At 42.6% G+C, this 23116-nt stretch overlaps 1 protein-coding gene and 1 long non-coding RNA gene across 3 annotated transcripts; one reads left to right on the top strand and one right to left on the bottom strand.

Moving 5' to 3' along the window:
- Positions 1-989: 989 nt before the first annotated feature.
- On the bottom strand, positions 990-7220 carry LOC307212376. The gene is made up of 2 exons (XR_013836982.1): positions 7145-7220; positions 990-1931 (listed from the first exon to the last, which is right to left on the bottom strand). It is a non-coding gene; the product is annotated as an uncharacterized lncRNA (long non-coding RNA).
- A 171-nt stretch (positions 7221-7391) lies between these two features.
- MEMO1 (mediator of cell motility 1) lies at positions 7392-22515 on the top strand. Of its 2 annotated transcripts, none has more exons than XM_079969569.1 (9): positions 7392-7840; positions 14221-14302; positions 15061-15129; positions 15899-16011; positions 17238-17349; positions 18664-18806; positions 20068-20144; positions 21418-21522; positions 21868-22515. In XM_079969569.1, exons 1-9 carry the CDS (start codon positions 7780-7782, stop codon positions 21997-21999), a joined length of 894 nt encoding a protein of 297 aa, XP_079825695.1. In that variant the 5' UTR covers positions 7392-7779; the 3' UTR covers positions 22000-22515. The 2 variants fall into 2 exon arrangements, with proteins under 2 accessions (XP_079825695.1, XP_079825696.1); XM_079969570.1 differs by lacking the exon at positions 7392-7840 and adding an exon at positions 13580-13704.
- Positions 22516-23116: the final 601 nt, after the last annotated feature.

Raw genomic sequence — 23116 nt, forward strand, 5'->3', positions numbered from 1 at the left:
ACACAGCCTTTTGAAGAATAGTGTTACCCATGTTCTCTGCAAATATTTGATTATTTTAGCCATAACGTTTCATACTTTTCAGTATTATGTAGCCTCCCATATGCTGAACTTTTCTAGCATCTGTTATCATTTTACTGTAAAACTCTGCTTGTTCCTTTCTCATGTTTCTCCAGCAGCTAAACTGTTTTCTAATACAGATATTTATTTTTATGCTTCAGTATGTTCAGCCCTTGTTTCTAGTTAAGTTACTGGGTACTGCAGGCAAAGCAGCAGCCAGGAGAGGGACCCCTTGAGAAAAAGATTAAGGCCATTTTACACAAATGACGCTGAACTAGGGTTGAAAGATTACTGGTGTTTATTTCTGTCCAATCTGTAAAACCCATATATATATATTTAAAAGCCTCACTGTTGTGCCATGCTCTTTATTTTATTTAAAAGTTCATACATACATACTCAGATATATTACTTAATATTTCAAAAATCACCAAACAGTACACAGATATACCACTTTTAATGCAAAATGAAGCAGCTTACAGGGTTAAAAGCAGCAACACCTAACACTGTACGTTATGGATCAGCTGATTTGGGGTGTTTCAAAAGAGAAGGAAATGGGGGGACCTGAAGCATGAATGGTGGTGTAGAAGAATCGCAACAGATCCGTCTTGTCCTGCAAGCCACACCTGCTGAAATCCGGTCTTCTGAACAACTATTAAAAGTGCAGGAGCCCTATCCTCTCTTTTACCTGGCCGCATTACTCTGTACCTTTTCACTGAGTGCTTTCCTCTTATCACTCTGTCATCTGAACCGGTTTGTAAGGATCTGTGACTAAGGGGCAGGTTGGGTCTACAGCCAAGAAATCTGCTTTCAGTGTCAGATGTCTTTTACAGGCAACTTAGATGAGCAGAAGCACTTTCCAGGCAAAGCCATCATTGGATACAACCTGCATAGGTTTAACATAGCACCATATAGTCAAAGAATCCCCCCCCCCCCAGTTTCCTACCTCAAGGGGGCATCATCTAAAAATAGACACAAGAATCAGCAGAAAGGGAGGAAGATGGTGGCAGAGTTGAGCCTTCAGAGATTACTTAGATTTTAGGGTCACAGAGTTGGAAGGGACCCTGAGGATAATCTAGTCCAACCCTCTGCAATGCAGGGATATGCAGCTGCCCCATACAGGGATCAAACCTGCCACCGTGGTGTTATCAGCACCACACTCTAACCAACTGAGCAATCCAGGTACTTCACCTCTGTGTACCGTACTTCAGTTTAGGTAGAGGAAGCTTTGAAGCAAGAATACATGGAAGTATCCTGGCCAAGTGCGTAGTTCATTTTTCTCTCTCTCCGGTTTAAATACAGAAACTCTAATCTCAGAAGGAAGGATTTCCAAGTAGTGTAAATATAGACTAACTTGAGTAATAACATTTCTTTTTCCATAAATGAAGCAAGTAGTACAATGAAATGGCTTCCATCTTTCTTTAGCTCTGGAATTTACCATTGTATTCCATGCAGTGGCGCCGGCTCCTAGGGGCTGAAGCACTGTGGGATCCCCTGATATTTTTTTTTTTTAAAGGAGCCAGGCCCCCTCAATGTTCAGAGGCACCCCCCACGACATCAGTGCATCAGGACATTGCGCACAGGCCCCCTCAACCCTTTGGTGAAGGTGGCACCTCTGATCTCATGAAACACTAAGACTAGATGGTGGTACATCATCTGTGGCACCTGAATAAATTGTTGAATTCGACCTGAAAAGCACTCTGCAGAGAAGTTTCCAAACAATTCAGAGGCCATGCGCTTTTGAGATCAAACTGGTATTTCAAAGACCAATCTTCTTAACATCCCTGCCAATCTTTAGTTCAGCTGCCAGGCACCATCAGCATTCCAATCATTCAGCTGTCATTCATGTCAACGTATCTTAGTATATGATGTGTCACCTGTTATCCAGGAAGGACAGATGGAAGAAAACATAAATCAAAGTTGTACATTGCAAAAGGGCTTGTTAGGTAAGTCTTCTGCAGGAAACATGAAGCCGTAAAAGAAACTACATTTCTGACTGTCATGGAAACAAGAAATTTGAGCGACTCTGAAAGGGGTTTGCTTTTCTAACACAACAAAGCACAGCTCTGTCTCTGCTGTGGTTAACAATGCTAGGATGTACAATAAAATTCTTGCAACACCTGATAGAACCAATAAAGCAGAGTGTTGAGGACCCTAGTTTGTTCCTGGTCCTTGAAAATGGGTGCGTGTGCATGTGCTGGGGAACCATCCTTTGCATTTTGTCCTCAGTAGGCCTGCCAGCTTTCACTCTGATGTCTCAAGTCTTCAAGGCATAGTGCAATCTGTTTTGCATTTTTGAAAATGCAGCAAATCCTCTAAGCCCAGCAGTGCTGATCCAAGATGCTGAGCTACCTGAAGCAAAGCCTAATGGCACCCCAACCTCACTAGGGCTAATGCTTGACAAAATCTTCCTGCATAATTCAGGCACTGATTCCTGCTGTCCCCTATCCTCCTCCTGCCCATGCCACCAGAACAAGTCAATTCAGCCTGCTACATAGCAGAACCAGCCAAGGGCCCTAGCAGGACAGCACTACCAGCTGTAGTTTTCTATAGATGAGAACTCTGGAGATTTGTGATGTGTAACAAAAAGGGAAATGCCACCAAGAAAAGAGTGACCGTTTAATAATCACAACCACCTGCATTATCTCTCTAGCTCTGAAGCAGAAGGCACTTCAGAGCTATGGGGTTTCTTGAGAGCAGGGAAGGAACATCCTTCAAATCTGCCTGTCCTCTGGAGCCAGAATCAATCAAGTAATTCCCAGTAAAAAGGTAAAGATACTCCTGCCCGTTCGGGCCAGTCTTGCCAGACTCTAGGGTTGTGCGCTCATCTCACTCTATAGGCCGGGAGCCAGCGCTGTCTGCAGACACTTCCGGGTCACGTGGCCAGCGTGACAAGCTGCACCTGGCGAGCCAGCGCAGCACACGGAACGCCGTTTACCTTCCTGCTGGTAAGCGGTCCCTATTTATCTACTTGCACCCGGAGGTGCTTTCGAACTGCTAGGTTGGCAGGCGCTGGGACCGAAGGACGGGAGCGCACCCCGCCGCGGGGATTTGAACCGCCGACCATGCGATCGGCAAGTCCTAGGCGCTGAGGTTTTACCCACAGCGCCACCCATACCTTTTCACAAATCTCTGGTCTGGACCCAAGCTAGTTAAAACACTCTGGTGAGATGATCCTAAGTCTGCAAAGCACTTAGTATTTATTATGGAGTCAAAGTGAGAAAGAAATAGTAGGTTGCAGCAAAGCAAAATATCAGCAGTCTGATATAACTAATTCTTACACTTGATATGAAGCCTAAAATCATTTTTAGTAACTCTCATAGTAATATGAAACATCTTTTGGCATGCTAAGGCTGAGCTTTCGCAGGCCAAATGAAGATGGAGATAAAAGCATGTTCAAAACAAGCTATTTTATGTTGTTCCAGAGGTAGCAGGCCTGGCATAGGGGAAAACAAGTGGTCGAATATGGTACAGTACTGGAATTTTCATGTTCCTCACTTATATAGCAATGGTGATACTTAATACACTATTTAGTTTGGAGGATAACTTGTTTATCAACCACTTATCCTGATTTGCTTGCATAAAGTTGACACAGATGTTATATTTTGCCTGCTCTTTATCTTCATTCTAATCTGTTTCTGGGGAGAGTGCAACAATGTGCATTCACCCTAATGTCATCCTGATGAGTTTTCACAGAGGTTATAGGTCTACCTGTCAATCTGTCATTATTTTCAGTGCATTTCCCAATAACTCTCCTTTTTAAAAGTGGATTTGTTGTACAGAGTGCTTTAATCCAGAGGGATTTAGTTGCACAAACCTAAATTTCCAGTGCACAATTAAATCCCTCTTGCAAAACAGGGACATTCTGCAGGCAACCCCAATCGAATCCCATCGAAAAATTGGCCAAGCAATTCCAGTGACAAAGAATGTGATTCTCATAACAACTGCTTGCACCTTCAATTTCACAGGGAGTTTTAGCAACCCTTAACTGGCATAAGTGAAAATTGCTGTTTGTAGCACTCTGCCTTTGTGACCTTCCCTACTTCCAATTCACAGGCCCCTAATGATATTTTTTAATTGAAAGCATGTTTTGCAGAGGGGGTGGGGTGGGAAAGAGAATGCTTATAGTGTAACAGGATTCTGAATTTTTGTGTGTGCGTGCATGTGCTTGCACATACCATGTATTTCCATGGTGAATAATGAATCTTTAAAGTAAGTGTGTGGGAAATGGAGTCAAAGCATTGAACTCAAAGCAGCATGTTCCAATAGAACCACAAAACTACAAGTCAGAAAAAGCTATTAATACAGATAAATAATAGGTTGAGCACAAGACTTTAAAAACCAGTTCTTCGTCAGATTTTTGCTGAACTGCCCAAACCTAAATTTTTGCTGAATCGCAAACAATCAATCCATCTTCTATTATCATGTCTGATTATCCTGAACATTTCAACAGCAATCAACACAGGAGCAAATGTGTGGTGATAAAGGGTCTCTCCATTAAATAAAAGGGATTGCATTAATTATCGGTTTTATTGAAAGGATAACCAGTTTGGTGACTAATGCTCCCAGCATGAGGTATTTATATATTGGATTGTTTGGGGATTTAGGTCCAATGCCATGACTACCAGCACCAGGGACAGATAATTATGTCACAAAGCAATTCAGAATCTAGTTTGAACAGTTACTGGTGAAATATTTGAATAATCTATATAGCACATCTCAAATGTTCAGATTGTTTCATGCGTAGTATTTTTGTAATCCCAAGAGCCCTGCAAGGTAGGCCAGTATTATTATTCCCCTATGCTGGTTGTGTGGAGGGCCCAATCAAGATACAGTTCTGGGTTCAGAAAATCCTGTTGGTACTCCAGATGTTCCTCCATTTGCTAAAATAATCTTGCATGAAAACAGAGAATCAGCAATACCTAAAGGCATCACTACACAGGACAATTGATATGCTGATTTCACATATCCAGTCCTCACAGCGCCCCCCCCCCATAACAAGTTGCCTAAAATTAATAGAGCTGTATGTAATCCAGCTGGATCCTATGCATGGCACACTTACAAATAAATTACACTAAGCCCAACATAACTTATTTATATTCTGCATTTAGTCAGTTGGTTCTTCAGAGTTGTTCCGGCATACATAACATTAAAATCAACACGAAACTCAGAATATTTCCAGTCAAAAAGGAGGGAACCAACAATTAAAAGCAGCAGGTTAAATTGCTTAACAGTGTGATCATGTGCATGTAAACTCAGACGCCTTGCTGAGTTCAATGGGCCTTTCAGGTATAGAATTGCAGCCTAGGGCTCAAAACTTTAAAAGTCTGGAGAACAAAAAGCTCTGGCTCCCAAACAAGTCTGCACAGCATTGCTTCCTTAAACTGAACACTCTGGTCCATTCATTTAAAATGTGCAATGCTTGTTGCTTACTCCACCTTATGCCTTTGGGTAAGCCACAAAGGTTTCTGGCTCTGAACCAGTGTTTCCAGTATTTCCTGACTAACATTAACCTATGTTTAGTAACAGTATTTAGGTTTTTAAATTTTAAAGGATCTGAATTGTGCTACTAGATTATTTCATGGTTACCCAAATCTAGCCACATTTGCTACTTCCTATGAATTACAGTATCAGCCTGTTTGCTGCCTGGTACTAGTTGTTCATACTGGGTTACTACATCCAACATTTTAAAAAAATCAAGGGTATTGTGGAGCTGTGGGTGCATGTTTGTACTTGCACAGACCAAGCTTTGATATATGGGATATTCCTGAGTAAAGCACAGACTCTCTCCCCTTTGGCTTTGTTGCTCAGCTTTTCCTCTGCTGACTTCCAGGGCTCTGCCTCCTTTTCACTCCCTCTCTCAAATCTAATGACGTTCGTCATGTTCACTCCCCCTCCCCAGTTCAGTCTTATTAGCTATTTTGGAAGAGGCCTTTGAGGGTTGCTGGTGTCTCCATGGCAGCGGTCCAATAATATACCAGATGACAAATTGGGTGGGTGAAGAGCTGAAGTGGATTAAGTGGCTGCCTTTGTATAACCCACCATGATCCAGTTTCATCTCCCTCAAAGTGAACCTAAGCATACAACTATAAAAACGGTGTGCATTTTACACTTCAGTCCTCCTGTCACTGGATTATTCAACTCTTAAGCATTTGTTTACATGCTTGCAGGACTGCAAATTTGGAACTTGTTAGTACTCTGTCACACAGCCACTCCTGAGCTCAAAACTCACACTGCTTTCTGAAATGATTGCACTGACTTGGCCATAATTCCTTCCTGCCTTTTTGTACAGGATGCAAGATAAAGCTTGTGGTCCAGCCCTCCATTTTAGAAAGCTGTCCCTATGGCAAATTTGATTTAGGGCCAGCCCAGTCCATTTTGTCATTCTGAGCTGCTTCAAAGCATAATGCCTTGCAGTGTTGCAGAATACACTAGGTTGCTCTTGGATTTCAAAGAGCTGCTTCATTTGGGAGGAAAAGACCTGAGCCAGAGGGACCTTTGGTCTTAAAATACTGTAATAAAGTGAAGCCTTTTATGTTCTGAACAGTGGAGGCTGTGGCTGCCATCCTACTAATGATTCGTTAAGTATCTCAGGCTGTGCAGTGTGCTCTATTCTAATCCACACCATACAATTAAAGCACATCTTAAGCGCATGGCTTCTCCCCAAAGAATTTTGGGAACTGTTATTTACAGAATTGCAGAGCTACCATTCCCAGCACCCTTAACGAACTAGAGTTTCCAGGAATCTTTGGGGAGGGAGTCGTGTGCTTTAAATGTAGAAGGTGGATGTGATCACGCACTACTTCTTCCACCCTGAACCCTGTCTCCATATTAAGGAAAGAGAACGGATCGGAATAGAAGCGGAGGCTGAAAGAGCAACCACATTACTTCCGGCGCCCAGCGGCACTTCTCGTTCCAACTCTTACATGAAGCCCCTTCCGCGACGAGGGGGGCACAGGGGCTCGCGCACAGGCCTCTCTCGCGGCTGTCAGGACGAGCAGCCGCGCGGCTCCACATGCCCCTCCGACGCCCCGCTCCCCGCCGGAGGCCCTTTCAGCAGCCAACCTTCCCCCTCTAATCTTCCCTTCACCTCAGAGACACAGCCCCGCCAATCAGCGAAGGCCAGAAGCCATTGCCACGGCAACTCCACTCGGCCAATCTTAAACGGTCCCTCCCACGCTTCCTGCTTCCTCCAATAGAGAGGGCGCTTTTCGGACCGCCGCCCAATGGGAAGCCGCGGCTGCGCCCGTCGAGGGTATTCCAAAGAGCGACCCAATCGCCAAAGGGCTTTTGCTTCCCTTGGCCCAATGGGGAGCCGCGCTGGTGTAGTCCTTCTGCCACAGGAGCCGAGTTAGGCCAAACCCGGCGGCTGCCGCCTGCTCTGTGGGTTTCGCCCGGGCGGCGGTCGCTGCCTTGGCCTTTGTCCCTCTCGGGCTCTCCTCTCCGCCGCCGCCGCCTCCGCCTCCCCCACCCGGGCCAGGCCAGGAGGAGCCTCCGGCAGAGCCCGCAGCCCTCCCGCTCCTCGTGCTCGCCGCTTCCCCAGCCTCGTCGCCGGCCCTACTCGCCGTGCCTCCGGCAGCGCCGCCCCCCCTCGCGGGGGCTTGGGCTCTGCTGGGGGAGGAGGGGGATTAGCACCGCGGCTGCCGCGGCCGGACTCTTCCCCAGGCCCCCCTGCCTCCCTTCACCCCCGCCTCCCCCAACACCATAGGCGGCTCAGGCGCCAAGATGTCCAACCGAGTGCTCTGCCGGGAGGCCAGCCACGCCGGCAGCTGGTACACGGCCTCAGGTACGCGCTGGGCCGGCGGGGGTTTCCGGGGCCTGTGGGCTAGGCGAGGGGCTAGGCTGCTCCGTCGGGGGGCGGGATTGCTCTCCGTGAGCTCGCTTTGCCCATTTCTTATACGCGGGGGATCGGTGTCTAAACGACCGAGGCGAATAAAGCCCTTGGAGATTTTTAATCCCGAGTAATTGACCGCCCGGCGCCGCTACGATGCGGTTTCTCGGTCGTTGCAAAGGTGGGCCGAACTCAACCTCTTACCGGGAATGCGAGGCTATTTTTTTTATTATCCGAAAGTGGGGGAATAATGGGTGCCCCACGGACACATGTCCGTGATCAATCCCGGAGTGTTCACTCCAGGGTGAGAGGAATCTCGTGGCCACTTAAAGGCAAATTGATTTACGGGCCCGCAACCTTTTTGTGGCCCAGAGTCTACCAGATCGGATGCAGCGATCTGGTGAAGCGGCCTGTAACCCTCGAAAGCTGTCACACAATGAGGTTGCAGCCCTGTTCATACTTACCTGGGAAGTAAGCCCCGTTGAGGGGTTCGGTAGGACTGACCTGTGATGAGTAGGCATCCTTAGGATCGCCCTGTAATTCTGTGAATCTCTACGGTGCGGTGAGACTCATTTGTGTGTGCGTGTGTAATTGGCGTTAAAAAGACATGGGGCGAAGGAAGGGAGCGTTTTGCAACACACACACATGGCGCTGAATTGAAGGGAGGTTGGGATGGCAGCAGGCGACGATCACGGCGCGGAATCCGGCGTTGATTGTGTCGGGAACAAGGCTTCCCCCTTTCCTTCGCCCCGGCAGGTGGGCCATTGACTGAATCAGCACTTTCCGCCGGGCATTTCGAGGCCCTTTTCTAGAACCTCCGGTTGCCTTTGCCCTCCATAAGCTGCCGTGGTTGAATTCCCGGCCAAGCTCCAGAAGGGTGGGGGGATCGGCGCCTGGAGAAAAGAGATTCCCAGAGATCGCCCCGGGGATTGTAAGGAAGCTGTACTGGTTCCTATTCCCTTTATTATACCCTGAGGAAACAGCGCATTTCGGGAGAGCTAATTGTGAAAAAGAAGCCAAGAGAAGAATCCCTTGGTAGTTCGGTGTCGAGTTAAAGGAACCGACAAAGATCTGAAGTGTGTGAATGAAAAGGGGTCATTTAGGGTAATACGGGGGAGGGGAAAGAAATGGATTATGGGAACGCAGCAGTTGTCTCTGAATCGAGCTAGTAGGCATTTTGTCAAGTCCGGCATCTTGTACTGCCTAGTGTACTGTTTTTTCCCCTTAAAAAAATAACCATTACAATTTATTAAACCCCCAGAGAATGAGGTATTACTCTTAAGAAGAACAAAGGACTTAACGACTGTATGTTTATAGGGAAGTCTTTGTGTTTAAAAACCTGCGTTTTTAAAGTGAATAGGCACAGAAGATATGAGGGAGATAATGCTTTTAATTAGTGTTTCTGGATTTCTGATACCATTTAAAAAGAGCAAATAGGACCAGTGGTGTTGTCAGTCTTTGCCCCCTTTTCTTTCTTCTGGCCCTCCGGAGGAAATGCTGCACACAGAACTGCCCTCTGCAGGATGAAAGGAGTACATGTTCCAGAATGAGTTTTCTTCCTATATGCATTGTATGCAGCAACCAGATATTTCATTTGGCCTTACAAAGAAACAAAAGAACCTTCAGGACTGAAACAAAACAAACACTTACTTTCTCTGGCTTGATGGTTTATGCTCTTACCTGAAAAATGTGATGTGGAGAGAGAAGGTAGCAGCAGTTTGACAAGCATATGTACATTGCAGCTGGCTACTTGCAACTTGCTAGCTGCATGTCTGCTTGTTAGCAACTGTAGTAGGTGTCTTAACCTTTAGAAGTCACTCCTAGTTGCTTGTCATAAGAAAGATTGTTTCCAACTGGAAGTGTAGGTTTAGGGATGCAATACATGCCATGAATGTGCACCTACTTTGGAGGAAGCTTGAATCCAGGACTGAAGCATGGTGCTTCTGAATGCTTTGGGATTTGTTATGAGGCAAAGCAGGTCTCCCTCAAAGCAGCTCAAAACAAGTCTGACTGCTCCTTGCAGTCAGGCAAAAACATTCTCTTCTCCCAGACCTTTGGCTAATTAAACAAGGTATGACCCTTTAAACTGGGGGTATTGTTTTTGTTTCTTACTATGTTATGTATTTTTGTCTTTTCGTATTGTAAACAACCCTGTGATCCTCAGATGAGGGGAAGCATATAAATTTAATAAATCAATAAATACAGTGTGGATGGAGGAACAAGGGCAAGTCATGCAAGCGGATGATGCAATGCTATTGCTAACTTTGACAGGTTGAAATCAGGGTGCGGAGGATATTGCTGCAGGAGATAAAGTGTCAATTCACAACTTCTAGCAGGTGTAGCAATGGATTTAAAACTGGTTGGTAATACACATGCAGTGTCCAAGCTTGCTGGATGCATTGCTGAATAAACACATTTTCTGCTCTTGGGAGCTGGCAGCAAGACAAAGAAGACTGAACCGGCTGGCTAGACAGGTTTCCTGGGGTCTCTTGCTTACTCTACAGAAAAACCTAATGTGAGCTTAGAAGTTACAAGAGAAAGTTGTATATGCCAGGCCATTTTGCTGCAGCAAATACTTAACTGCCAAACCACAAAGTGATGTGCAAACACAAATTTCATTTAAAGACGAAAGAGTCCTGTGGCTCTTAAAGACTACCATATTTATTATGGCACAAGATTTCATGGAAAAGAGCCCATGTCATCAAATGCACAAAGTGTTATTCTTACTTGGTGTATGTGTGTGTGGAAAAATATGTAAAAGGATGTGTCAGAAGGCCATGAAATACAAGTCAGTCTTTGACAGCTCTGTAAAACTTATATGTATGCAAGATAAGCACCTTGACCAATTCTCAACAAGTTGCCAATGGTTGCTGCATCACAAAGGGATATGTCAAGCAACAATGAAAATTTTTACAGTGCTTTATTTTTCTATTGATATTTTTCCTGTTTGATAAGTTCATTAGTAACTGAATAGATGACAGTTGCAGATACAGTTTAGGCAAGCTTGGCAGTTTCAAAGTTTTTAGCTTTGTATGCTAAATACAAGTAAAATAGAAATTCTAAATTCAATCACTCTGGGGCATCAGAAAATTTCTGGATGCAAATTTCCCTGTGATGAGGAGGAAAGAAGGAAAGCCAACCCACTCCAAATTAAATTTTATTTACAAGGCAAACAAATTCAGAAAAAACAGTATGTCAGGACAGTTTTGTATCCTGTTTTTGTCATGGATGCAAGTGAGCTACCACCGCAAACTTACTGCACCTCGGGCCGGGCGTGGCAGGCCAGAGGGTGGGGGGAGCGCGTGCCCATATGCGTGCACACATGCTATTTCCGATGCTCCTCCGACACGGAAGTGGGCAGCCATGCAGCGCCGGTAAGAGCGGGCAGCGGGGGTCGCCACAGACCAGATAAACGAGTCCCTCGGGCCTTATCCGGTCCGCAGGCTTTAGTGTGGGGACTGATCTAACCAAAGAAATAGTGAATAAAATGTATTCCAGAGGCTGTTAATGCTTCTCTTGTTCAACTGAAATGTATCTTAAATAAGCTGCAATCCTACATCCATTTCCTAGTGAGTAAATACCATTGAATACAGCTGGTCATGCATCTGAGTAAACATGCATTGAATTGTGTTCTTTGTATGTTTTTACCACCATAACATATACTGTGGCATGTGTTTTCATAGGCAGCTGTGTACTCTTATTAGATATCTGAACCTACAAAAGGTTGTGTCATGAAAAAATTCGTTATTGGAAGATATGATGTTACACTCTTGCATTCAAGTGGTGTTCAAAAGTTTATCTATAAAAATGAAAGATAACTTACGAAAGCAACTCTGGTCCATTGTAGACCAATGGATCTTCATATACTGTTTTATTTTACCAATGGAAGCATCAAGCTTTTCCATAAAGGTGTTTTTGTTTTCTATTTGCAGATTTTTGAACTTTAGCAATTTATATAGTTCAGGTTACTGGGTGTTTGTAGTCCATTAAGGGGCATTCCATGCTAAATGAACAAACAAAATGATTTTTTTTAAAAAAGGGGGGGGGGGGAGAAAATGCACTGTGAACATTAAAGTACTTTCCACACGTGCTGATTTTGGATGAGATGTTGTGTTTTTCAGAAATTCAGCAGCCTCCCAAGTTTTACATGCTAGGTGAACTAATTACTAGTAGGTGAATGGAAGTAACCAAAGCAATTGCTGGATTTACTTGCATAGAGTAGATAACGTTCCCCCCCCCAAAAAAAAAAACCCCATGAAAAGCCTGCAATGATTGGACATCACATATAGTTGTATTTTTGTTAATTTGGCAAGTGACGCTCTACCTTTGAAAAAGAGATCCTGAGCTTCAAAATGAACTCTTAACTACTGTTGAAGGTTTACATTTTATGCTGTAGCAGAAAGAAAGAGCACACATTTACAGGCAATGTGACCTTGAGCACATTTTTGGAGAACTGTGGCCCTGCCTCCAGTGATAGATTCTTCCCTCCCACCCCCGAAAAGAAAAACCCCTGTAGATTATTTCAGCATGTATAATAATTTACTTGTTCACGTGGTTGAAATTTTGCTGTTTGTCACATTTTGTTGATTCAGTATGGACTGCTTCAGTGGATACTGTTAAAACATTTCCTTTTAAATTTAAAAACAGAGGCCTATTTGGGTTCTAATTCAAATCCAGTTATTCCAGGGAGACACAAAGATTAACATTTCCTCATTTTAATTAATTTTCCTCAGAAATTGTGAAGATGTGTCTACAGGAACACTCCATCATTTTTGCTACAAGCCCTGGTTGCTGTGATGAGCCTGTTTATCAGGATGTGAGGGCTGCAGGTGGTGCAATGGTTTGATAGTAGGCACCGCCCAACTCCCTGCAGCCCCTCCATCTTGTGTTGTCTCACAGGCAGCCTTGATGCAGAGCATCTTCTTGCATCAAATGTTTTATGGGAGGTAGCTGCCTGTCACAGCTATACAGGGAGGGGGAAAAGTCATTGTGTGGCAACTGTTCATCCACTATCCAGGTCCAGGTTTTATGATAGCAGTAAAAAAAGCGGAGCTGCAGACTAGAAATGAGAACTACCAAATCAAATGGATGCTCACATACATGGTATGGAGAGCTGCTACTTAAAAGACTTGCGGCACATGCCCAGAACACAATTTTGCATCTAATAATTTATATCTAGAGATGCAAATTTAGGCCAACTTTTAAAGGAGGAAGAACAAACTGTAGCTCCTGCTGTCAAGGCCCTGCTCTGAACTATGGGATGTCAATTGGGTTTTCTAAACTGGATGTGCCAAAGTAAAATCCCACCCAAACTATTGCATGGGTGGGAAACCTTGACTCTGCAGGCTAGATCTTTATCAGGATTTTGTCTTTCAGACCAAGTTTGACAGATGGTTGCCCATCTGCCATTTACCTGATGCAACAATGGCATCAGGTGATTAGGTGCTTTCAGTTCTAGAATCATCTCAGTTCCATGCCAATACCTATGTAAATGTTCAAACTACAGTGGATCATTAAACAATACAGCTTCCATGAATTCACATATTTACCCTTCCTTGTTAATATTCAATGATGCCTTGGAGTCAGGCACTTCTTACCACACTTCTCTTTAGCTTTTTAAAATTATCCTTATTGTGTAGTTTGTTTAAGCATGTATTTATAGAACTTCCAAGTGGTGTGTTAATGAAGCAATCCTCTTCTGAATTCATTTTTGGCAGCAGTAGCTCTTGGCACAACTAGATGCAGCGCTGAGAGGGGATGTTGCAGAGATATTGGAAAGGGTCACACTTGAATGCAGTTTTTCCTTTGGGTTGAAATAGGTCAGTTGCTAATGTGAGTTTAATACAAAGCAACAATCAAGCTGGCGGCTGTTTGTCAATAGACCGGTTAATGTCTAAGTGTTTTTCAAATTCTTCAAAATGTTATTAGGTATATTTCCTGTCATGACTCCCTGTGAAATATCAAGCATTATTGATTAAAAATGAATTTAGCAAGGTATCATCTTTGAAGCCACCCGGAAGCATTAAAATGACACTGTTCACATGCTGAATAGAACTAGTGGTGTATTCCTCCTGGCTTCCTCCTGTGGTTTGTTTGGAAAGAGAGAAACCATGCACATTGGTTCCCATCTAATGCTAAACCAGTGATAGGGTTGTTTCCTCCCATTGTGGCAAAGGGAGGAGCAGGACAGGCATGATTTGAACAGCATGCACCAGAATGCTACTTGTGCCCAGTTATAGCTGTGGTTTGCCGCTATGGGCCATTTTGCTTATTCTAAGGATGGCTCTTTGGTTCTCCTGTGGTTGTTGTTTTTAAAGCCTTATCTCTTTTTCTAGGACCTCAGCTGAGTGCACAACTAGAAGGTTGGCTTTCTCAAGTACAATCTACAAAGAGGCCTGCTAGAGCTATTATTGCACCGTAAGTTTTTTCTTTATTTTCACATGTAGACCATTTTAAAAGAACTGTTACAAATTGTCACACTCCAATATTTGCAGCAAAAAGTGGTGCTTTTGGAGTGAGAGAAATAGGCCAGTTCATGTCGGTCTCTCTGGTTAGCTGCCCTGATACAGGTGATTCTTTGGTGTCATTTTCAGAGTCTGATTTCCTTGCCCTATTTTGTTTTGATTATTTCTATCAACTATCCTGATTCAGAGGGAGGAGAGTGCTTTATCTTGCATTCCCCTTACTCTGAATGTGTGGACTTTTTCCTTCGCTTGAGTCCCTAGCACCAAAGGAGAGAACACTTCTTGTGTTCATGAAAGGTAGTGTGCTATTTCATTTCGGCATTGTTTGTAATTGCTCAGAAGACTACTACTCATATATTTCAATCTTAAACATGGTTTTGCTTTAAGAAGTAGAATGCTCATAGCTTCAAATTACAGCCGTCTCTTATCACAATTTTAGGTCATAGGCGTATTCATGCAAGACACTGCTGTGTCTTGCAAACATAACCTTGATAAGGGTATATACATATCTGCTGTCTGAGAGTCACGTAAGTAAGCTGAGTTGCTTGTTGATTGTCAGTGTACCAACTGGGCATGCTGCTTATATCTGCTGTTGCATTTTTCAAGAGCCAGTTGAATATATGCTGCTTGTCAACTCCATAACATCAGCAAGCTCCCCTATATGGACCAGCAATATGCTGACTGTTAATCTTGTTAATCTGTTTTTTGCAGGCATGCAGGCTATACTTACTGTGGGTCGTGTGCAGCTCATGCGTACAAACAAGTGGATCCTTCAGTCACGTAAGTCACTTTAGAAGATTCTTAGAGTGTGTACAACAGAACTTGATTTGCATACATGCTGACTTTAAGACAGAAGTCATTTTAGGTAGTGGCAAAGAGGGATACCTGTACCGTAGTGGCTGACACATAATGGAGATAACTTGCTGTTTTGTCCCAATCCTTGGGGCAAATTGAACAATGCCTCTGAGAGACAGTATACTTCATAGAATGAATGGATAAATGTTGTGTGAAGTTCTAGTGTCAATGCCCCCTTTTCTTGACCCTACCCACCCAATACTTGTGTTAGCTTTGGCATCGTGGTTGCCATCAGGATGCCAAATTGCTTTGGCTCCAGATTGCACCAATGAGCACACGTATGTGAAGACATTTCTATATAGGGTGGAGACAGTTTGGACCACAGCACTATTTTTCGGGTTGTATTTAAAATTGCCTGGAACTGTATGCAATCAGGACCATACAGTCCTCATTTTCTGAAATTAGATGCTACATGATGTAGCATCTCACTTGCCACGCTACAGTGATAACATAAAAAAGAGCTGTAATAAAGGCATCCAACTGGGAGCCTTGTCTTTTTCCTTCAAGTAGAAAACCCTTTGGTTGGACACAACTGTAATGGGATGTAACCAGGGAGCAGGAGGCATGTCCGTGTGTGCTGGAGTGCAAACGTTGATAGTGGAACCGTTCACCTGTCTTTAGCTAGTCATGGAATCCATTGTTTTTCTGTTGAGTAGACAGTCGCTAATATTACATCTTTTCTGTTCACCCTCAGACGGAGAATCTTCATCCTTGGGCCTTCCCACCACGTGCCCCTCTCCCGGTGTGCACTTTCCAGTGTGGATATATATAGAACCCCACTATATGATCTGCGAATTGATCAAAAGGGTAATTGCATAGAAAATACACAACCACTGCAGTACACAAGCAAAACTAATTCTTAGAAAACTATTAATCCATTGTGACTTTTCCTTTTATTTGACTTACCTCTAAATATTCTCATAAAATAAAAATAGGGTATGGCACAGGAAGTAAATCTAACATGGGTTATTATTTAAGGAAGAGCACTGTTTAGAATTCATGTAATAAAGGAGTTCATTGAAATAATTCAGTCTGTTTTGTTGGACTGTCACCAGCTTTTCTGCAAACCCAGCTGTTTTATTTGCACTCTGTGGCCTTAGCTTTGTATCTGGGAGAAGGCATTCATATGTTTGTTTTCTTCATGTTTTGATTTTTTAACCGTTTGGTTGGTTTGTATCTTAAAACCTTGGGAACTAACAGGACTAACAGAATAGTGTCTTATGAATGAACCGAATGGACACTTGTCCATTCTTGGGCACTTGTCCAAGGATTCCTGTGGATTCCTGGCCATAGTTCTGCTGCCATACTACTGAACACTTTCAGGAGCCTAGAATCTTATTTTCCTCCCTAGTAGAACAAAGTCTGTTGGGATTTTGCCTGCTTACAGTAACCACTTGTCCTTCATTGACAAAGTTGATGCAGTACACTAAACTATATAAAGCAACTGCTTGTTACTAAAATAAATATTGGGAGATAAGTGAGATGGGTTACAGAATAAAATTTAGCTCTAATTTCAGTTGTGATCGTCTTTATATCTTGCATCAGAGGGGAGGCACCATTGGCTCTACAGATGTTGGACCCCAACAGCACCGCCAAGGCTGATGAGAGCTGTAGTCCAACAACATCTGGAGGAACACAGGATCTTTGTCTTGCATAAAAGAGACTGACATGCCAGTAACTTAGTAGGAGAGTTTCTGTGTTAAAATACTTTAGCTGAGTTAACAGAAGGATCTGAGCACATGAAAACATTTGTAGGCACCTACAATCATTGTTTTCTATAAACAGATATTCCCCAATAGGTTATTTTTGATTCTGCCTCTATCCAGTGGTTGCTGGTAATCTTAATACATAAACTGTCTGCTTTCCCATACAGTCTGAAGGCAAAGGTTTTAACTTGGCACTTTATATCACAGTACTTGGTTGAGGAGATACACTTCATCCTAGTTTGAGTATAACCAGAAAGTTGATAAAGCAGAAGACAGCTTCTCATTCAGTATTTTTTTAGTCAGACTAATATATTCAAAACTTCTCAGTTTATGCAGAATTATGGAAGACTGGAATGTTTGAGCGCATGTCTCTGCAAACAGATGAAGATGAACACAGTATTGAAATGCATTTGCCTTATACTGCTAAAGCCATGGAAAGGTACATTTACTTTTTAAGAAGCTGCACCATATGTAGAATGTACATATTGAATCCCTGCTTTTAATAAATCTATGTATGGGTTTCTTCCATACTCCACTAATGTAGAATACAGTATGCTGGAATCCTCAAGTGTCTTAAGCTCATTAAAACGAGTAAGAGAACTGTAGGATGTAACTTTTAGACACACAGATAATTTCTTAGAATAGAAATCAGTAGGGGTTGGGTAGAGTTCAGGTGGTCAGGGCTTTTATCTCATCTTACTACATCTGTTATTATATGTTCCTTCCATCCTTCCTTATGTGACTTGGAAGAATTGGCAAAAATCAAGGAAGTGTACTATCCCACTTTGTGCAGCTTGTTCCAATTATAGGAGACCCAAATCCTACAAAACGGCAGCATCTTTCCATAAAGAAATTACCTGTAAACGTTTGTTAAGAAATGTATATACCACTCTTTATAAAATAGCTTCAGGTCAGTTTAAAACATGGTAACATAATTTAAAATCCAAACAAAACAGTTATATGAATACAATTTATAATAGTAGATAATACATATAAGCAATACAGTGTCAAATTAATTACAAAGGTTCACTCAGCAATAAACTCTACAACTCAGCCACTTCAAAATACAAGTCTAAGCATAAGGTATTGACTACACATTTCAGTTGTGACTATAAAACATACCTATTTAACAAAACAGTGTTTGAAAAATCACTGCCCCTTTGGGCATGAGACAATGAAAAAAACACAGCTTGTTTTCCTTATGAAGCTATCACTACCAGAGTACCTATTTCTGATTCTGAAATACAGAGAGAGTCTGGCTTGGTCATCTGAAACACACTGTGTTTCTTTACAGCAGGCTTCCTCAACTTTGACCCTCCACATGTTTTGAGACTACAATTCCCATCATCCCTGACCACTGGTCCTGTGAGATAGGGATCATGGGAGTTGCAGACCAAAAACATCTGGAGGGCCGAGGTTGAGGAAGCCTGCTTTACAGCAAGCTGTTTTTGTCAGGCTTAAGTGCTATTCAGAGTGTGCTGGTGAGGTGCAAACTTTTAGAAAGTGCTAGTTAGATAAATATGGCAACAGAGCAAAACAAATTTTTAAAAGAATTTTAAGAAATAAAGCTGAATCATGGATTCAGAATATGTGCCATGGGGTATGTTCAGTGCTTTTCACATGGGAGGCAGGCCTACAAGAAGTGGGGGAAAGTTGCATGTGGGAGAAGCACATTCAGGAGGGCGAGGGAAGCATTCAGCACCGATCTTGTCTTGACCCTCTACAATGCAAACTTATTTTTCTCTTCTTTAAGCCATAAGGATGAGTTTACCATTGTTCCTGTGTTGGTTGGAGCACTGAGTGAGACAAAAGAACAGGAATTTGGAAAACTCTTCAGCAAATATTTAGCAGATCCTTGTAATCTTTTTGTGGTTTCCTCTGACTTCTGTCATTGGGGTAAGTTGAGGCATGTGAATAGTTGTGAACTCCAATTGCATACATTGGCAAATATACACAAAATACGTGTATGTTACATTGAAATGCATTTTAGTTTGACAAACCTGTTAGAGCAAATTGAAGCTGAAGTTTGTTGGTTGCACCTTCATGGTGTGGCAGGGGTGACAAAAGACACAATCGTAGTTAAGGCATGACCTTGACTTTACACACACAACCATATACACAGAGATAAGCACACATACACACAGTCTTAAGAGTTACATTTATTATTAAAAGAGGAAATTCATATGACGCATTCTTTTGTGATGAAAAATGAGAACTCTTCCCATGATTGAGTCAGGGTGGCAAGGATTCACCAGCAGTTTTAATAATTTGCATTCCAAACCAGTATCTGATCACTCTTTTTCATATTTGCTTCATTCTACTCAAATTAGAATTGCAGAGCCAGCAAAAGAAGGCAGCTGTGAACTAGGTTTTTTCTGGCTTTTGTGTCATTTTAAAGTTTCCCAAGCTTTTACTGGAGGCATCTCTGTCACTTCTGCTATGGGGGCAAAGCAGGAAGAACATTTCTGACAAGTGGCACTGTTCTTAAAGCACTGCAATTAAAAACAACAGCTCTTCTGGCATTTTGCAAATAAAGCAACAGAAACCAAAATGATGTCTTTATATATTTTTAAACTATTGATACAAGTTTAAATTTACTTTAAAATAATAAATATTTAATGTATGACCATACTATATTTCCTTAGTGCCAAATGTTGATAGAAATCATGTTTGCGTTATAAGGACACTTTAATCTGATTGGTTGCTGTCTTGTTGGGATTAGGTTTATTGCAATATAATGGAAAAGTTCAAAAAGTCATTTTTTACTTTAATAACCTGAGATACCTTAATAACCTGAGATACAAATGAGCCTTTAAGCACACTGTGATTTAATACCATGGCTTGTTTTAAAGTTGTCACCAGTGCTGGAAGAAAAGGGAAAGACTAGTTAATGAAAGAGTTGCTGGTTTGTGAGCTTATTCACACAAAGGGATGGGCATAAAGACTCTGTGCATGGGCAGAAGACATTATCATATATCATTAAACTGATGGCTGATCATCCAAATGCAGTCAGTATACTGAATGAGAGTATTTTAAAGATGCAGTACACCATAGATTTGTGCTGCCTGTTCAGATACCACTTGGTTTCATTTTAAAAAATCATAACCACATAATATATGTCTAGTTACTCATTTCTTCTTTAATTTGATTAATTAAGGTCAGCGGTTCAGATACAGTTACTATGATGAGTCTCAAGGAGAGATCTATAGGTCCATTGAAAACCTAGATAAAATGGTAAGTGTTAAATTTCATAATTTCTGTTGTCTGCTCGTCCTGCGTTTTTTGAGAGCTCCTGGAGTTTTTCAGAGCTCCAAATAACACGTTCCCATTTCTGTTTCAAAACAAGGGATGCAAACTGTATCAAGACCATTTCATCTATCCCTAGTCTAGGAGGGAATCCGTAGCCACAGTAGCCACCAACAACATTGGGAAATAGAGTTTTGATGTCCAGGATCCCTGTGGAAGCTTTTCAGAAATGCTCCTTGTTTCTTCCTTCATTGCTAGAATTCAGAATTTCCCAATGGTGTTGGATCATCAGTAGGTTCAGGTGGCAGGGGGGGTGGAGCAGGGAGAACTTAGTAATTTTTCACAAGGCACAATTATGCTATAGAATTCATAGCTATCTTGCAGTGCAATCATAACCACGTAAGTCCTAGTGAATTCAGGTAAGTGAGGAGATGATTGCAGCCTTTTAAAAGGTCAACATCTGTTAGTGATGATAACTAAATGGTGTCACCATGTTCCAAGGCACTTTTGCATCTAAATACTAGCTGCCGAATGGGATGGCTATTGTCTTCATGCCTGTCTTGTAGATGTTTCCATGGAGACATATAGAAACAAGATTAGAGTAGATCAACCCTTGGTCTGATTCAGTGGGGCTCCTTGCATTAAGAGCATGCTACCAGTTGTTTTAAGAGACAGTTGTAGACTCTAATGCAGGCATCCCCAACCTGTGGCCCTCCAGATGTTTTGGCCTACAATTCCTATGATCCCTAGCTAACAGGACCAGTGGTCAGGGATGATGGGAAGTGTAGTCCAAAACATCGAGGGCCGAAGGTTGGGGATGCCAGCTGTAATGGGAGGAGGTATTGGGCTTAGGCCTTCCCAGTTTATCGCAGAACTCTTTGGATTTGGAGCTAAAATTCAAGGGGGAAACTCTTGATCATGCTGGTTAGGGAGGAAAAGACCTAATGTGTTATGTAGAACTTCCACTTTACTGATAGCGTCCCAATTTGGTGTCGGTCCCCCCCCCCCCCCCGCAAGTGATGTGACAACCATATCACATTGAGTGGAAAGCTCTGTGTATTCATAATGCACAGTAATACAATTATAACTGTCTTTTTTACAAAAAAAAGTTTGTAAAGCTTAGGTATTTCCCTACATGTTAAGACTTACTGTGTTTGATATCTGTATTTCTTGGGGAACATGCTTGGCATGCTATAAATGTTGGTTATGAATAAATGCAGCTCTAAATTATAGCTGATCATAATATTGATATTCTCCTTAGGGTATGAGCATTATAGAGCAGCTTGACCCTGTGTCCTTTAGCAATTACTTGAAGAAATACCATAATACGATATGTGGAAGACATCCCATTGGGGTTTTACTAAATGTAAGTACTGTTTGTTAAGCACAGTTCAAAAGCAGCAAATGCCATTATTAGAAAATATCATACACTCTCCTTGGTGACCAAACCTTCTGTGGTTTAGCTTTTGTCGTACTCAGCTGGGTGGTGTTCTTAGCAGAGTTTGGAGTGGAACTGAATTCTTGAAGGAAATCCTGAATTTCCAGTAGCATTTTCCCTTCAGTAATGTGGGGACTGAGCATTGATACCTACCAGTCCTCCCCTGCAAAGTTTGCAAGACTCCATTATGAATAAGGCGCTGGAGTGCTGCCTCTCTTGGAATGTCAACTTTACTTCCAAAACAGCGAACCTTTTTGCTTTCCTTCCCCCTAGGCTATCACAGAGCTCCAGAAGAATGGAATGAACATGAGCTTCTCGTTTTTGAATTATGCCCAGTCAAGCCAGTGTCGAAACTGGCAAGACAGCTCAGTGAGTTACGCAGCAGGAGCGCTCATGGTCCACTGAACCTCTGACTACTCAGGGATGACACCTGCACACCCAGTGGGGTCCCAGCCTTGCCCTTACAAAGATGCAGTTCCTGGTCTTTGGGTATACTGAAACCTCAAACTAATAGAACTCTTCTTTTTCTAGTAGGTGTAGTCCTTCCTTAGTTACAACTCATTTTAAAATGCTTTCTTGTTTAGGACAAGGGAAGGAAGGCTGGTGTCAAAATGTTGTGACTTCTAAAAGCCAGTGGCTATAAAGGGATGGTGGCAGACGCTGGTCCCCTTGCAGGTACAACATGTAAAAGCATTTACCACATCCCAGATTTGCACTCTGCAGACCTGTGCACATGTACTCTGCTTTCAGAATAGTTTTGCAAGTTGTAAACAGACGAGGGTGGAAGCTTTTTAATAAAAAATGCATTTATAAAAGATCCTGTATCAGAATATAATAAAACTCCAGTATAGTCAATTACTACCCATGTTGTACAACAAATATCTTCTATTTTAGTTGCTAATAAAGGGCTGCACAAACCAACCTGGTGTGATGTGATTTGCTTTGAGTGGTTTCTTTTCTACAGGCAAGTTTTCTTTTCTCCTTGTTCCTCTCCAGAAATTCCCATGAGTGATTTCTTCAAAGCTGTCAGACCAAAGGCCCTATTCCTATTTGAGCTACCTTCCAGGAGCCTCAGGCCTGTGGTAGACAAGGTCAGAAGCAAAAGTGGGTAAAGGAAAATAAATACCATTTTGCACAGGGATTCTGTTCCTGGCCCTGGCACACTTCAGCAGAGCACGTATAAGCGTGCCCTGTTATGCCCTCTTCTGGATCCATAAGGACTTGCACGTCGGCAATTGCACATCAATTGGAGGCACCTAAAATGGCCACGGCATGTACTGCAAAAGTCCTTTTACAGGAGGCTAGTTCCTTCACACACCCCTATCTATTCTCCATTCATGCAACCAAGAGTTCAAGGACACATTTCAGCCAGGCAAAAACACTCGAGGATATGAAGTAGGGCTGGTGAGGGATGTGGCCTGAGAACTATCCCAAGAGCCAAATAGTGAGGTGTGGAAGGCTGCATTTGGCCACTTGGTCATAGGCTCTTCACCCTTGCTTTAAAGTACTGTACAATGAACCC

The sequence above is a fragment of the Podarcis cretensis genome, assembly GCF_951804945.1.
Source record: "Podarcis cretensis genome assembly, chromosome: 3".
Classification (NCBI taxonomy): domain Eukaryota; kingdom Metazoa; phylum Chordata; class Lepidosauria; order Squamata; family Lacertidae; genus Podarcis; species Podarcis cretensis.

Bases quoted from the DNA above. Each gene is read 5' to 3' on its own strand.
- MEMO1 (XM_079969569.1), top strand. From the start codon at position 7,780: ATGTCCAACCGAGTGCTCTGCCGGGAGGCCAGCCACGCCGGCAGCTGG. The intron at 7,841-14,220 runs GTACGCGCTGGG...CTCTTTTTCTAG, and splicing joins CAGCTGGTACACGGCCTCAG to GACCTCAGCTGAGTGCACAA. The intron at 21,523-21,867 runs GTAAGTACTGTT...CCTTCCCCCTAG, and splicing joins CCATTGGGGTTTTACTAAAT to GCTATCACAGAGCTCCAGAA.